General features: G+C 42.7%; 1 protein-coding gene across 3 annotated transcripts in view; it reads right to left on the minus strand.

Moving 5' to 3' along the window:
* ADHFE1 (alcohol dehydrogenase iron containing 1) overlaps positions 1-11671 on the minus strand; it is a 38849-nt gene extending 27178 nt beyond the window's left edge. Inside the window, exons 1-6 of one of the 3 annotated variants that reach the window (XM_075920606.2) lie at positions 11413-11671; positions 9542-9579; positions 6706-6749; positions 6492-6545; positions 2287-2441; positions 1557-1753 (exon numbers count right to left, since the gene is read on the minus strand). In XM_075920606.2, coding sequence (XP_075776721.1) covers positions 1557-1753; positions 2287-2441; positions 6492-6545; positions 6706-6749; positions 9542-9579; positions 11413-11468 — 544 coding nt within the window. In that variant the 5' untranslated portion in view covers positions 11469-11671. The remainder of the gene's footprint in view (positions 1-1556; positions 1754-2286; positions 2442-6491; positions 6546-6705; positions 6750-9541; positions 9580-11412) is intronic. The other 2 variants (XM_075920607.2, XM_075920608.2) reach the window with 2 other exon arrangements.
* Between the last annotated feature and the right edge of the window lie 1087 nt (positions 11672-12758).

Below are 12758 nucleotides of genomic sequence, written 5' to 3' on the forward strand. Positions count from 1 at the left end.
TAAACAAAACAAAAAAAGGAAAGAAAACACTGTCCAACTACATAAGCAGTAAAACATATTCCATATAACATAAGGTTTTATATAATGCAGGGTTTTTCAAACTCTGGGTCAGGAACTTGTAAGGGCAAGCTGCTAGCTGGCTGTGAGATGCTTTGTTTACCTGTACCTCCAAAGGTACAGGTGATCACAGCTCCTGTTGGCCACGGATTACCATTCCCGCACCCAACAGGAACTGCGATCGCCAGTAACTGTGAAGGTGCAGATAAACAAAGTGTCTTACAGCCAGCTAGTGGCTTGCCCTAAGAAGCTGCAAACCAGAGTTTGAAACCCCCTGATATAATTAATAGTGGGGTGTACAGATCAATATTTTATAATTATATAGCTCCCATCATGATGTACAGATTGAACCTCTCTAATCTGGCACTCTCTGGTCTGGCAACATCAATGGTCTAGCATGATTTTAGTTAGCAGGATGCCCACTTGTGGGTCTGACTAAGTTTCCTTCGGTCCCATAAAGTTTGCTTACAGCTACCAGTCCTGGCTCTCAAGTTCTGTGCTGTTATTTAGCTCTAATTTACCCCTAAATGTTTTCTAAGAGCCAAGTAAGCAGTGGAAGCGTTAGTAATGCTGCTAGACAATATTAACCTCCTGTGGTTCAGCAAAGATCAGGTTCCAAGGGTGTAGGACTAGAGAGATTCAGCCTGTACTTTGACATTGTATTTCAAAACTAGTTAGCAGGTCTAGGTCCAACGGATCAGACAGATGTAATCATTTTAGAATGTTGTGAAAAAGACATGAGAAGTCATTCTTCTGCTCTACTCTGTGCTGATTAGGTCTCAATTTGAATATAGTGTCCAGTTCTGGGCACCACATTTCAAGAAAGATGTGGAGAAATTGGAGAGGGCCCAAAGAAGAGCAACAAAAATGATTAAAGGTTTAGAAAACATGACCTATAAGGAAAAATTGAAAGAACTGGGTTTGTTTACTCTGGAAAAGGAAAGACTGAGAGGGGACATGATATCAGTTTTCAAGTACCTAAAAGGGGGTTATAAGGAAGGAAGGAAAAAATTGTTCTCCTTGGCCTCTGATGATAGAACAAGAAGCAATGGGCTTGAATTGCAGCAACAAAGGTTTAGGTTGGATATTAGGAAAAACTTCCTAACTGTCTGGGTAGTTAAACACTGGAATAAATTGCTTTGGAGATTGTGGATCTCCATCATTAAAGATATTCAAAAGCAGATTAGACAAACATTTATGAGGGATGATTTAGAGGGTGCTTGGTCCTGTTCTGAGGGCAGGGGACTGTACTTGATGATCTCTGGAGGGCCCTATGATTCCATGATCCTCTGACTCGCAAACAGAAGTAAAATAACTAACTCAAAGAAAAGAAGCTGGTGATGAATAACAAGATCCTGAATTCAAATGGAGTGGAAGCAAGCCTAAGTGGAGGGTTAGATGACCAAAGATACATTTATTTTGATTGGGAGACCTTACACAGAGCCTTGAAAGAAGAAAAAACTAAAACAAAAAAATCCACCACACTTCTGCTTCTTTACCTGCAATGAGTGGCTTGAGAGGCATAGTAACAGACTTTCCTTTTCCAATGGGAGCATTGACGTAATCTAAAAAATCTGACTCAGGACTGGATGCATATAGGTTGGCAGCTTTACATGTGTCTATTACAGAACCACCTCCCACAGCGACGTAGGCATCAAAATCCCCCTTTTTAGCAAATGTGATGGCATCCATGAAACTGAGAAGGAAGAGAAGATTTTGTCATAAACAATGCAATTTGCAAACTTAACTATTAAAATCAAGGTACATGTCACTGACACAGAGGCATTACCAGAGCATCTACAGAGGGAGAAAAATCCCCAAAAACAAAACAACCCCCTCCCCCCCCAAAAACCAAACCAAACAAAAACCAACCCACTTAAAAACAAAAGAACCACACAAAACAAACCCTACAGCAGTGAGTCTAAGAGCCTGAGGTGAACTGACTCAATTCATACTTGGGGGCTAAAAACAGCAATGTAGATGTTTTAGGTTCAGGGTAGAATCTGGACTCTGAGATGTTGGGCTCCACTTTACTATTTATACTGCTACTTTTAGCCCTGCAGCACAAGCCCTATGTACTTGCATTAGGTGATCTAGGCTCTAAGACTCAGCTCTGCTGGTCTCTTTTTCCAGGACTGATGTACCAATGACACTACAGTGGTGGGAATAAGAGTCTAAATAGATACTTTGAGAATATGTGTGTTCAGAAGTATATAAAAGAAACAGTACCTCTGATCTGTTGGCTCCACCCGGACATCATTATACATTTGAAAAGTTATACCATTTTTTGTCAAGGAATTTAATACTGCTTTTACTGGAGGAAGCTGGCAGAGGTTCTTATCTGTCATCATGCAAACTTTTCTAGCACCCAGATTCTGCAGGTCCTACAATAATCAATTAAAAACAAAGTCTGAAATCTTAAACTACATTAAATTCCAATCCAATTAAACTGAATTATTTGATACTAAATACTAAAATTTGCAATAAAGTCTTTCATCACAAACGTATATAATATCAACACAGTAAAATGAAATGTATCACCCACGCATACACAGCTATAGACAAAGGTGTAGTTTAAAACATAACTCAAACACTTAGGCTACGTCTACACTGGCGGCTTCTTGTGCAAGAACAGCTGTTCTTGCGCAAAAACTTGCCGAGTGTCTACACTGCATGTGCATTCTTGTGCAAGTAAATTTACAGTACAGTGTCGGAAAACAGGGCTTCTTCCGGAAGAGTTATTCCTCTCCCCACGAGGAATAAGCCCTCTTGTGCAAGAGCTCTTGCGTAAGAGGGCAGTGTAGACAGGCAGCATGAATTTCTTGCTCAAGAAACCCCTATGGCTAAAATGGCCATCAGAGTTTTCTTGCACAAGACAGCATCAACACAGTCATGGATGCTCTTGCGCAAAAGCACATCTCTTGCCAATGTAGATGCGCTCTTGTGGAAGACTGTTTGCACAAGAACTCTTCCGCAAAACAGTTCTTGCGCAAGAAGCTGCCAGTATAGACGTAGCCTTAGAGTGAAGGACACATGCAAGATACTGGAAATACACCTGCAGCTGTCCCATGGATAGCAAGCAAGCCAAAGCCACACAGGAGTAGTCAATTGTATTTTACAATTATATTTATTTACACAGTCCAGTAGATATAAGAGGGCAACACCAGAGAACTGAGCTAGCCTCGATTTCCAAAAATTGACTTGAAACCAGAGGGGTTTTCAAACTCAATTTACCTTAGGGTCAGTGCCAGTTCTCAAACCCTCCTAGCGGGCCAGCAGACACCACTCTCTGGCAGGATTCAGGGAAGGTGGAGGGTAGCTGTGTGTTCCCACCCACCTGCGCATCTCCCGACCTCTCCTGCTGCACCGTGCACTCCTCCCATCCATGCATCCCCTGTCCCACCTGCTGCCTGTGGGTGATTTAAAACACATTGTAGGTCCCCGCTGCCACCACCAGCAGTGCAGCAGGGCCACAGTGGCTTCCTGCTGCTAGCTCTATGCTGCTGCTGACATGTCCTTGTGATCAGTGAGAGGTGTGTGCAAAGCTGTCCCATCCACAGTTGTAAGCTGTGAAACTATTAACTCATTTTGTGAAACTGACTAGTTATCAGTGATGCTAACTCTCCTGATTTGATCATAAGCTGAGAATTGGGGCCTTTTTTTATTATGCCAGATCTGGGAACTTCACTACCTGATGCTTCAACCACCGCAGTTAACAGTGATAGCTCTGATTTCTTATATTATGCTTTCTTGGTTCATGGTATTAGAAGAGAATCCCAGCCCTTTTTTTTTTTTTTTTTTTTTTTTTTTTAAAGGAAGACTTTAGGTCTCAGGCTTTCTGGAGAAAAGCTAGAAAACATGTCTCATGTCCAGCTAAAGACTTCAAACACCAGAAGCCAAATAAAAAGATCCCCAAATGAATTGTTATCTGTGATTTCAAGAAGCCATTCTCTTTTTGGGGACAACATACACTCATTTACACTAGAGTAAAATGGTTGTAAAATACCATCAAATCAGAATGTGTTCAGCGGGCTCACCCTGAGCAGGAACTCCACACACTATAGGGCAAGTGTGGGCAATAATTTTTGATGGGGGCCACTCCCAAGATTTTGGAAAATGGTCTAGGGCTGCTTTCTTCCATAGTATTAATGGAGGAAGTGCGGGATCTGGGATGGAGGTTGGGTGTAGAAGGGAGCTTGGGGGAAAGGATTGGCATGCAGGAGGGAGAATGGAGTCTGGGAGGGAGTTTAAGCAAAGAAGCTGGTTGTGACCTAGGGCAGGGAACTGGAGTGCAGGGTTTTGGGATGTGACCTAGGGCAGGAGGGGATTGTGATCTGGGGCAGGAGATTGGGGTGCCAGATCTGGGAGGAGTATGTGTGCATGTGGAGTAGAGAGTTGGGGAAGCGAGGGGCTGATGTGCCAAAGGCAGGTTCTCGCCAGGAGACTTACCAGCCTGCCTGCCTGCTAGCAGAGCTAAAGACTTGCAGAGCTTAAAATGTTTCTGCCTGTTCGGCCATGTGCTTGAGTGAGTGAACAGGAGGGTTGAGCTCTGTGGCTGCCTGTTATTCAAACAGACAGCTCCCATTGGCCAGTGTCTGTCCAGAAACTGGACAATGGGATTGTGCTGGGGGTGGGAGCGGCATCTGAAAATTTCCCCCTCCCCTCTGGACTCAAAGAGAAAGCTCCCCACAGTCGCGTATCTGAGTGGCGTGTGGGGCTCTCCACTGCCTCCACAGGCTGGATCCGGTGGCTTGGCAGGCCAGATTAGGCCCTCCAGCTGTATTTTGCCCAGGCCTGCTATAGGGGGTATACACACTTAATGCACCATGTTTAGTATGGTCTCCTGGTCTTTCCCTTTAGGTTCCATTATTGCATGGGTACTGAAATAACTGTACAGGTTGAACCTCTCTAGGGCTCTTACTACAATTAAAAGGCAGAGGTGCAGTGGGGAATCTGGGGTTAACAGGGACTCAAGCAGTCCCCACACAAACCAGTTTCGACTGCTGCACCTCAAGGCAGAGGCACAGCGGGGAAAATGGCGCAAGCAGGGACTGTTTGAGTCCCTACTCACCCTGGGTTTTCTGCTGTGCCTTTGCCTTTTAAACATAGTAAGAGCCCCGTGGGCAGCTCTTACTACATTTAAAAGGCAGAGGAGCAGCAGTAAGGACTCGGCACAAGTAGGGACTGTTTCAGTCCCCGCTTGCATGTTTCCCCCGCTGCACCTCTGCCTCCCCGGCTCCCCCAAGGAGACGGTGCTGGGGGGAACTAGCTTTTAAGTCGGCTCCCCCCAGCACTGGGCTCCTGCTTTCCCCCCCTTGCTGCCTCTGACACTAGACTTATTGGGTAGTTGACTAGTCGCTTATATCCCTACTACTTACTGGCCTCTTAGAAGACATTTGGGGTAAATTATAGCTAAATAACAGCACAGAAGACTGAGAGCCAGGACTGGTGATTGTAAAAAAACTTTATGGGACTGTGTGAAACTTGGCCACACCCATGATAAGTGGGCATCTGACTAACTAAAATGATGCCGGACCACAGATGTTGCTGCACCAGAGAGTATAGCACTAGAGAGGTTCACTCTGTATATTCAAATAGCTTCATTAATATCTAATTGTAGAACTGTATGTGCTATATTTTTATACCGAAAATGTATATTTCTGTATGTCTGAAAAGCTCAGAAGTATTTTAAAATCTCCTACTTATTGTTTTTAAAAGGTTTCTTACATTTTCACTTGTAGGCTGAAGACTGAGAATTTTCAGCACCAAAAAGTTTTTCCTTTTTAATCATTAAGAGCAGGGGTGGGGAACCATTTATGGGTTGGGGGCCGCTGACCCACATTACAATCAGCCAGGGGCTGCATGCAAGTGAGAAGTAAAAACAAAACAAAACAAAACCAAAAACCCCTCACTGACGTGGCCCTCACTTGAGAGGGAGAAAGACACTCCTCATTTTTTCCTCCCACACCACAGCCTATGGGGCCCAGTCTAGTAGATATTTCTGTGGGGCAGTTGGAGGGTGGCTGGTACACCAGCGTGGACTCCCCAATGTGGGTGGGAGGAGGCCTTGAGCCTTGAGGGCTGGATCCAGGGGCTGCATCCAGCCCTCAGGCCTGAGGTTCCCCACCCCTGATTAAGAACAACAGAGCATATGGGTTTAAAATGAAAGTTTCAATACTATTATCTTGGCACTACTGCAAGACAAATAATAATTTATGACACCATCACACGTGAGCTTACTACTACATATTTGTATATGTGCAACTCATATTATAACTGTCTCACAAAAATATATTTAGCCTTAAATCTTTTAAACGTGATGTATAATGCAAACATACCTATAATAACCTAAAATCAATGTCACTTGATGGTAAATATCATTTTTTTGGAAAGTAACATTTCATAGGTGAAAGATGTATCAGATAAAAGCTTACCATGCCTACTTCATTAGTAACTCCTTCTCCGTATCTAATATTTGACACAGCCATCTACAAATAAAATTAAGCAATAGTTGTGTTAGAAAAATAACTACATGAAGCTCAATCCAATTGCCTCAACTGTGAATGTACCTTTTAAATAATTGAAATATCTTTTTCAACATACTAAATCTTCTCTCTGAACAGAAATATACTTATTTATTACATCTACCTCAAAAGCATAGTCTGTTCTCTTCAAAGCAGCATGTTCAGGAGCTGGAATGGAAGTAAAATATATACTTATCAGGAACTTTGAAATGTAAAACAAATCTTTATTACAACTTTCAACAATTTCAGCTTAGCAACTCGCTGGCTTTAATATGTGATTTTTCAAAAATGTGTTTACATTTGGTTCCTTGTTTGACATTTAGATCCATTTTTAGTTGGGATTTGCTTGCTTTGAGTTTGGTTTTGCATCGTTTACTCATGCTGAACACTGGATCAGACCACTATTGATCCTGCACACCTATCCATATAAATAGTCCCAATGATGCACTCCTTTAAATTATGAACTGTGCTAGTTTGATATATGTTGTGACAATTGAATGAGAGTGGAATTTTAAACAAAGAGTTATTTTTTTTGTTCCGAATAAGCTCTGAATAAGCTCTCAGCAATTTTGCATGCATTTATAGCTAAAATATTTGCTCAGAGTTGGAGTTGGTGGAGGAGGGAGAAAAATGTTTCTCCTTTGCCTCTGATGATAGGACAAGAAGCAATGGGCTTAAATTGCATCAAGAGAGGTTTAGGTTGGACATTCGGAAAAACTTCCTAACTGTCAGTGTGGTTAAACACTGGAATAAATTGCCTAGAGAGGTTGTGGAATCTCCATCATTGGAGATATTTAAGAGCAAGTTAGATAGGCATCTATTAGGGATGAGCTAGACAGTGCTTGGTCCTGCCATGAGCGCAAAGGACTAGACTTAATGATCTCTCGAGGTCCCTTCCAGTTCTAGTATTCTGTAATTCAATGTATTCAATGATTATGAAAGGACATTTCATATAAAAAAATGGTGGAAGCAGATCACATTTACTACATATACATAGGACCCTACCAGTGTTCCCGCTAAGCTGCACAGCAGCACAGGTGATTTAATCAGCCCTGTCCAGTCAGAGGCTCACCTGTGAAGCTGTGCTGCTGTGCAATGACCCTACCAAAGTCATTGTCAATTCTGGTCAACTTCTCAGTCATAGGATTTGAAATATCATAAATGTAATGATTTCAGCTATTTAAATCTGAAATTTCTCGGTGCCATAGTTGTAAGGATCCTGATTCAGGAGATTGTGGTATTACTACCCTTACTTTTATGTTGCTGCTGGTGGCAGCACTGGCTTCAGAGCTGGAGAGCCATGGCTGTTGGTGGGGATCCCAGCTCTGAAAGCAGAGCTGCTGCCTGCAGAGCTATGCCCTCAGTCAGCAGCCACCACTCTGTGGCTGCTCAGCTCTGTAGGCAGCAACAAAGAGTGAGGGTGGCATGGTATGGTATTGCCATTTTAACTTCTGCACTGCTGCTGGCAAGGTTCCGCGTTCACTACTGGGGGCCCAACCAACAACTGCTGCTCTCCATATGCTCAGCTCTCAAGGCAGCGAAAAGTAAGAGTGGCAATAGCGCAACATTCCTAATGTAACCTTGCCACCCTCTGGAGCTCCCTTTTGGGTGAGGACCCCTAATTTGAGAAGCACTGGTCTCCAATGTTCCTTTTAATTTCTTCCATCCATTTACAGAATAAATTTTTACATGCACCGAGTCAAAAATAAAACCTAGCTGTGGGCCTTTTGCTAATCAGCTGGGCGGCATCTGACTCTCTCCTGGGCGGCCACATATGCACCCAGCTTACAGAAAATACTGCTGGTCTTCCCTGTGAAATCTGTGCAGTAAAAATAAAAGCACGCAAAAGGCCAGATTTCAGAACAGATTTCATGGCCTGTGACACATGTTTCATGGCAGTGAATGTGGTAGGGCCCTACTTATACAATATATATGTTTCACTTTTAATTGTACCTGTAATAATAATAGTTATGATGCTCTTTTATACATGATTGGGGGGAAAATGTCCAATATTGTATTAAAATTAGGGCTGTCAATCACACAATGCATGTGAGTAGTACAAAACAAATTACGGTAAGTAGATTAAAGAGTCTTGATTAATTGCAGCTTCAATTTCATTGTTAAACAATAATATAATACCAATTTAAATTTATTATAAATATTTGAAAATGTAGAAATATATCCAACATATATTGATTTCAATTACACAAAATACAAGTATTTTTCAATTCACTTAATAGATATCCACTCAGTCCTATTTCTTGTTCAGCCAGTTACTAGGACAAGACAAATTTGTTTACATTTACAGGAGATAATGCTGCCCACTTCTTATTTACACTGGCACTAGAGTGAAAACAAGTATTATTGTAGGCAATGTTACAAAGTATTTAAATCCCAGACACACTAAATAGTCATGTTTCTACTTACAGGCTCTGAAATTTTATACTAATTTGTTTTTGATAAAAGTTATGTTAAACAAAAATTCTATATTTGTAAATTGCACTTTCACACTAAAGAGAGTGCACTACCGTACTTGTATAAGATGAATTGAAAAATACTATTTATTTTGTTTATCTTTTTTTACCGTGCAAATATTTGTAATAAAAATAGTATGACATGAGAATTATAGTGTTCTGTGTTCTAACTGAAATCAATATATTTGAAAAATGTAGAAAAAACTCAAAATATTTGTAATAAATTTAAATTGGTATTTATTATTAACAGTGAGATTAACTGCAACTATTTTTTAATCTCATAATTAATTGCTATGTTAAAAAAATGTTTTATAGCCCTAATTAATTTATAGTCCTTCTCTTTGGCATAACATTCTTTTTAAGTATACTATATTTATTATCATTTTACTTTTCCTTTGTTGTATGTTTTATTGAAAGCGAATTTGTGTTTGAAAATGTTAAAATGCAGAATAATTTGGGAAACGCACACATTAAAAATAATCGTACCTTGAGAGTAAGTGTGGGAATGAGCTGGACACAGGCATCTAATTAAATGAGAAAAGAAATGTTTGTTTAAAAACAAAACAGGAAAGCAAAGAGTTTAACAAGTCTACATGTAAGAGCCACTGTCATGTTTTATAAGACAAGTCAATTTGTGGAACTCCTTGCTAGAGGATGTGGTGAAGGCTAGGACTTTAACAGGGTTCAAAAAAGAGCTAGATAGATTAATGGAGGTTAGGTCCATCAATGGCTATTAGCCAGGATGGGTAGGAATGGTGTCCCTAGCCTGTTTCTCCAGAGGTGGGTGACAGAGGAGGGATCACGTGAGGATTACCTGTTGTGTCCCCTCCCTCTGGGGCATCTGATATTGGCCACTGTTGGAAATCAGGATACTGGGCTGGATGGACCACTGGTCTGACCCAGTGTGGCTGTTCTTATGTTATTAAGTAAATAATCTTGTTACCATATCTTACAAGATTTGTCACATATAGTTCCACATAGGTAATACCGCTCATTATTGAAATGCTGAATTGTCAGGCTCCAATTCAGGTGGTGATTTTTATGCAGAAACCTGGGAAATATATGGGTTCAGCTATCACTTAGGGCTTGTCTGCACTATTTAGTGGATCTATGCTGCACCAATCGATCCACCGACAGTCGATTTATCACATCAGTAGTGCTCTCCCATCAACTCCAGTAGCCAAAGTCGATGGGAGAGCAGCCCTCTCTGACCTTACTGCAGTAAATAAGCTGAAGTTGTGTAAATCAAATCAACTGGGAAGAGGGGGAAAAGGAGAGTGTAGATTAGGCCTTACTATTTCAGCTGCTACTATATTTAAAAAAAGAAAAAAACGCACAGAATGTCCAATATTGTGTTCCTTGCCCTTCTCCAGATCAAATTCATGGTGTTAAGAAAAACCCAATCAATAGCGCACAGAGGTTGTGTATTTAATCTGTACAGAAAAGGCTTGCTATTTGCCAGGATGGGCAGAGATGGCATTCTGTTTTGCCAGAAGCTGGGAATGGGTGACAGGGGATAGATCACTAGATTACCTGTTCAGTTAATTCTCTCTGAGGCATTGGCCACTGTCAGAAAATACGATACAGGGATAGATGGGCCTTCAGTCTGACCCAGTATGGCCATTCTTATGTACTTTGGCCCACATCCACACTGATTTGACAGACTACTGAGAGGTAGTCAAAACGGACAGACGCATGATTCGATCAAGTAGATCTGGCTGTTTTGAGACAGCTTTTTCTTCAGATGATTGTGTATTAGTAGTTCATAACCACGAAAGCCTTCATCTGACCCAAAAAAAAGCTACATTTTACTACTTGGACTGTCACTGCAGTGCCCAGGCGAATGTCAGCAGCAAGGCTTGCACACAAGGGTTTGAGGTAGCTGTGAGATATGATGCAGATTTGAATTAAACAGAAAAACGAGTTCCCCCCATCAGCGTACCCTGACACAATATGAACAAAGACTTTCTCCCTTCCACTGCAGCGCGTGTGGAAGCAGCGCCCTTCACGGCAATACATGGCATGAGAAAAGGCAGCCGCGGTGCTGGTTATTTCCCAGGGCAGGGCAGAGAAGGCAGCCATGGTTTGCGTGTTGCTAGTCAGGGGTAGAATTGATCCTGTGCATTCACTTGGCCCCCAGAAGACACACGACACCAAAGGCACAAGCTCCTCAGAGGCAAAGTCCTGCCTCCGCGCAGCCTGTCGAGCTATGGAATCGGCGGTAGGAGCAACGTCCTCGGGCTCTTACGAGGCTCCCAAAGCTGACTGGTCCGCCACCCCCGCCCCGCCATGTCCTCGGCAGGCCCAGGGAACCGGACGCCGACGCTAGGAGCTGGTGCCCAGGGGCAAACACTCACGCTGTGCGTTGCAGCTGGCTCAGCAAGTGAACGATTCTCTCCCGTCCTCCGGCCATCGCGGCGGCTGCGGGGGGGAGCCAATGGCAAGGCAGCGGGGCCTACTGGGATAGCGAGCCGCAGCAGCTCAGCTGCACTGAGGGAGCGAGGGGGGCGGACGGGACTGCAACTTGTTTTGCTAAACTCTCTCCCCTCCCCAGCCGCCACATGCCAAAGCCTGCTGCAGGGCCACAGCTCCCTGCGCGGCCGCACGCCGGGGCTAGCTAGATCGCGTTGAACGCCCCCTGCATTCGGCTGCTCGGTCCGTTTTACCTCGGGGGAGAGTCTGTCCCACGTATGTGTGTACACGAGGATTTTCATCCTTTTTTCATTGCGGACCCCTAAACAAATTTTAAGTGCAGACCCCTTTGGAAATCTTAGCCTGCAGTCCCCTAGATCACAGCTTGAAAAAAACAGCAGCAGCAGGTCTGGTAGCACTTTATAGACTAACAAAACCATAAAGTGCTACCAGACCATTTGTTGTTTTTTTGTGTAACAGGCTAACTTGGCTACCCCCTGAAGCTTGAAAAACATGTGTTGAACTACTGGGTCAGTTCTCAAACTTTTTGGGCTCTGAAGCCCTTTACATGCGTAAAAATGAATGCAGTGCCCCAGTGGTCCACTGATTGTATGTGTGGTACCTATCGATGTTTCCAGTTTGTCAACCCCCTGGAGGGATCCGTGGAGCAGTTTGAGAAACACTGTACTGGGTCATTCACCTCTAGCCGAATAGGGCACTTATGTAATTTAAACAAGTTTATAGCATTATAGGCCTGGCTGGATAGATGCTTAAGTTTTGTTTCAATGTATCAATATAGCAGGGGTCCTGAAGCTACCAAAATGTATTAAGCAATTTAGACAACTCCTAGCTGAGAAATCATCCCCCAGCCAGAACAATAGTTATTCTTGCACACCCTGCCTCACTTATTCATTTCATAGTGTAGCAAGCATCTCCTCATGTTATTTTCCCCCTCTAATACCCTGCTTAGAATTTGCCTATACAAAAGCAATTACCAAAAATGGGCCTCCATCCCGCAGAACCTGAAGCGCCTCATTATTCTACCTGCATTAGTTCTATTGACTTTGATTTAACAAATACGTATGCATATGCAGGCTTGAGGCCTTGAACTGCTTGCGGCAGAAAGCATTTTTTAAAAAAATACCTAAGTATCTCTTCCTTTCATATGAGATTAGAGTAAAAACGTAAAGCCAACATAAACGATAAATAGCAATCTCCCAGCTCAGGAGACTAACTTGAACATGAAAAGCTTCAGAGGGGTAGCCAAGTTAGTCTGTAACAAGAAAAACTT

Source organism: Pelodiscus sinensis, chromosome 2 (assembly GCF_052426305.1).
Source record: "Pelodiscus sinensis isolate ZL-2025 chromosome 2, ASM5242630v1, whole genome shotgun sequence".
Taxonomy (NCBI): domain Eukaryota; kingdom Metazoa; phylum Chordata; order Testudines; family Trionychidae; genus Pelodiscus; species Pelodiscus sinensis.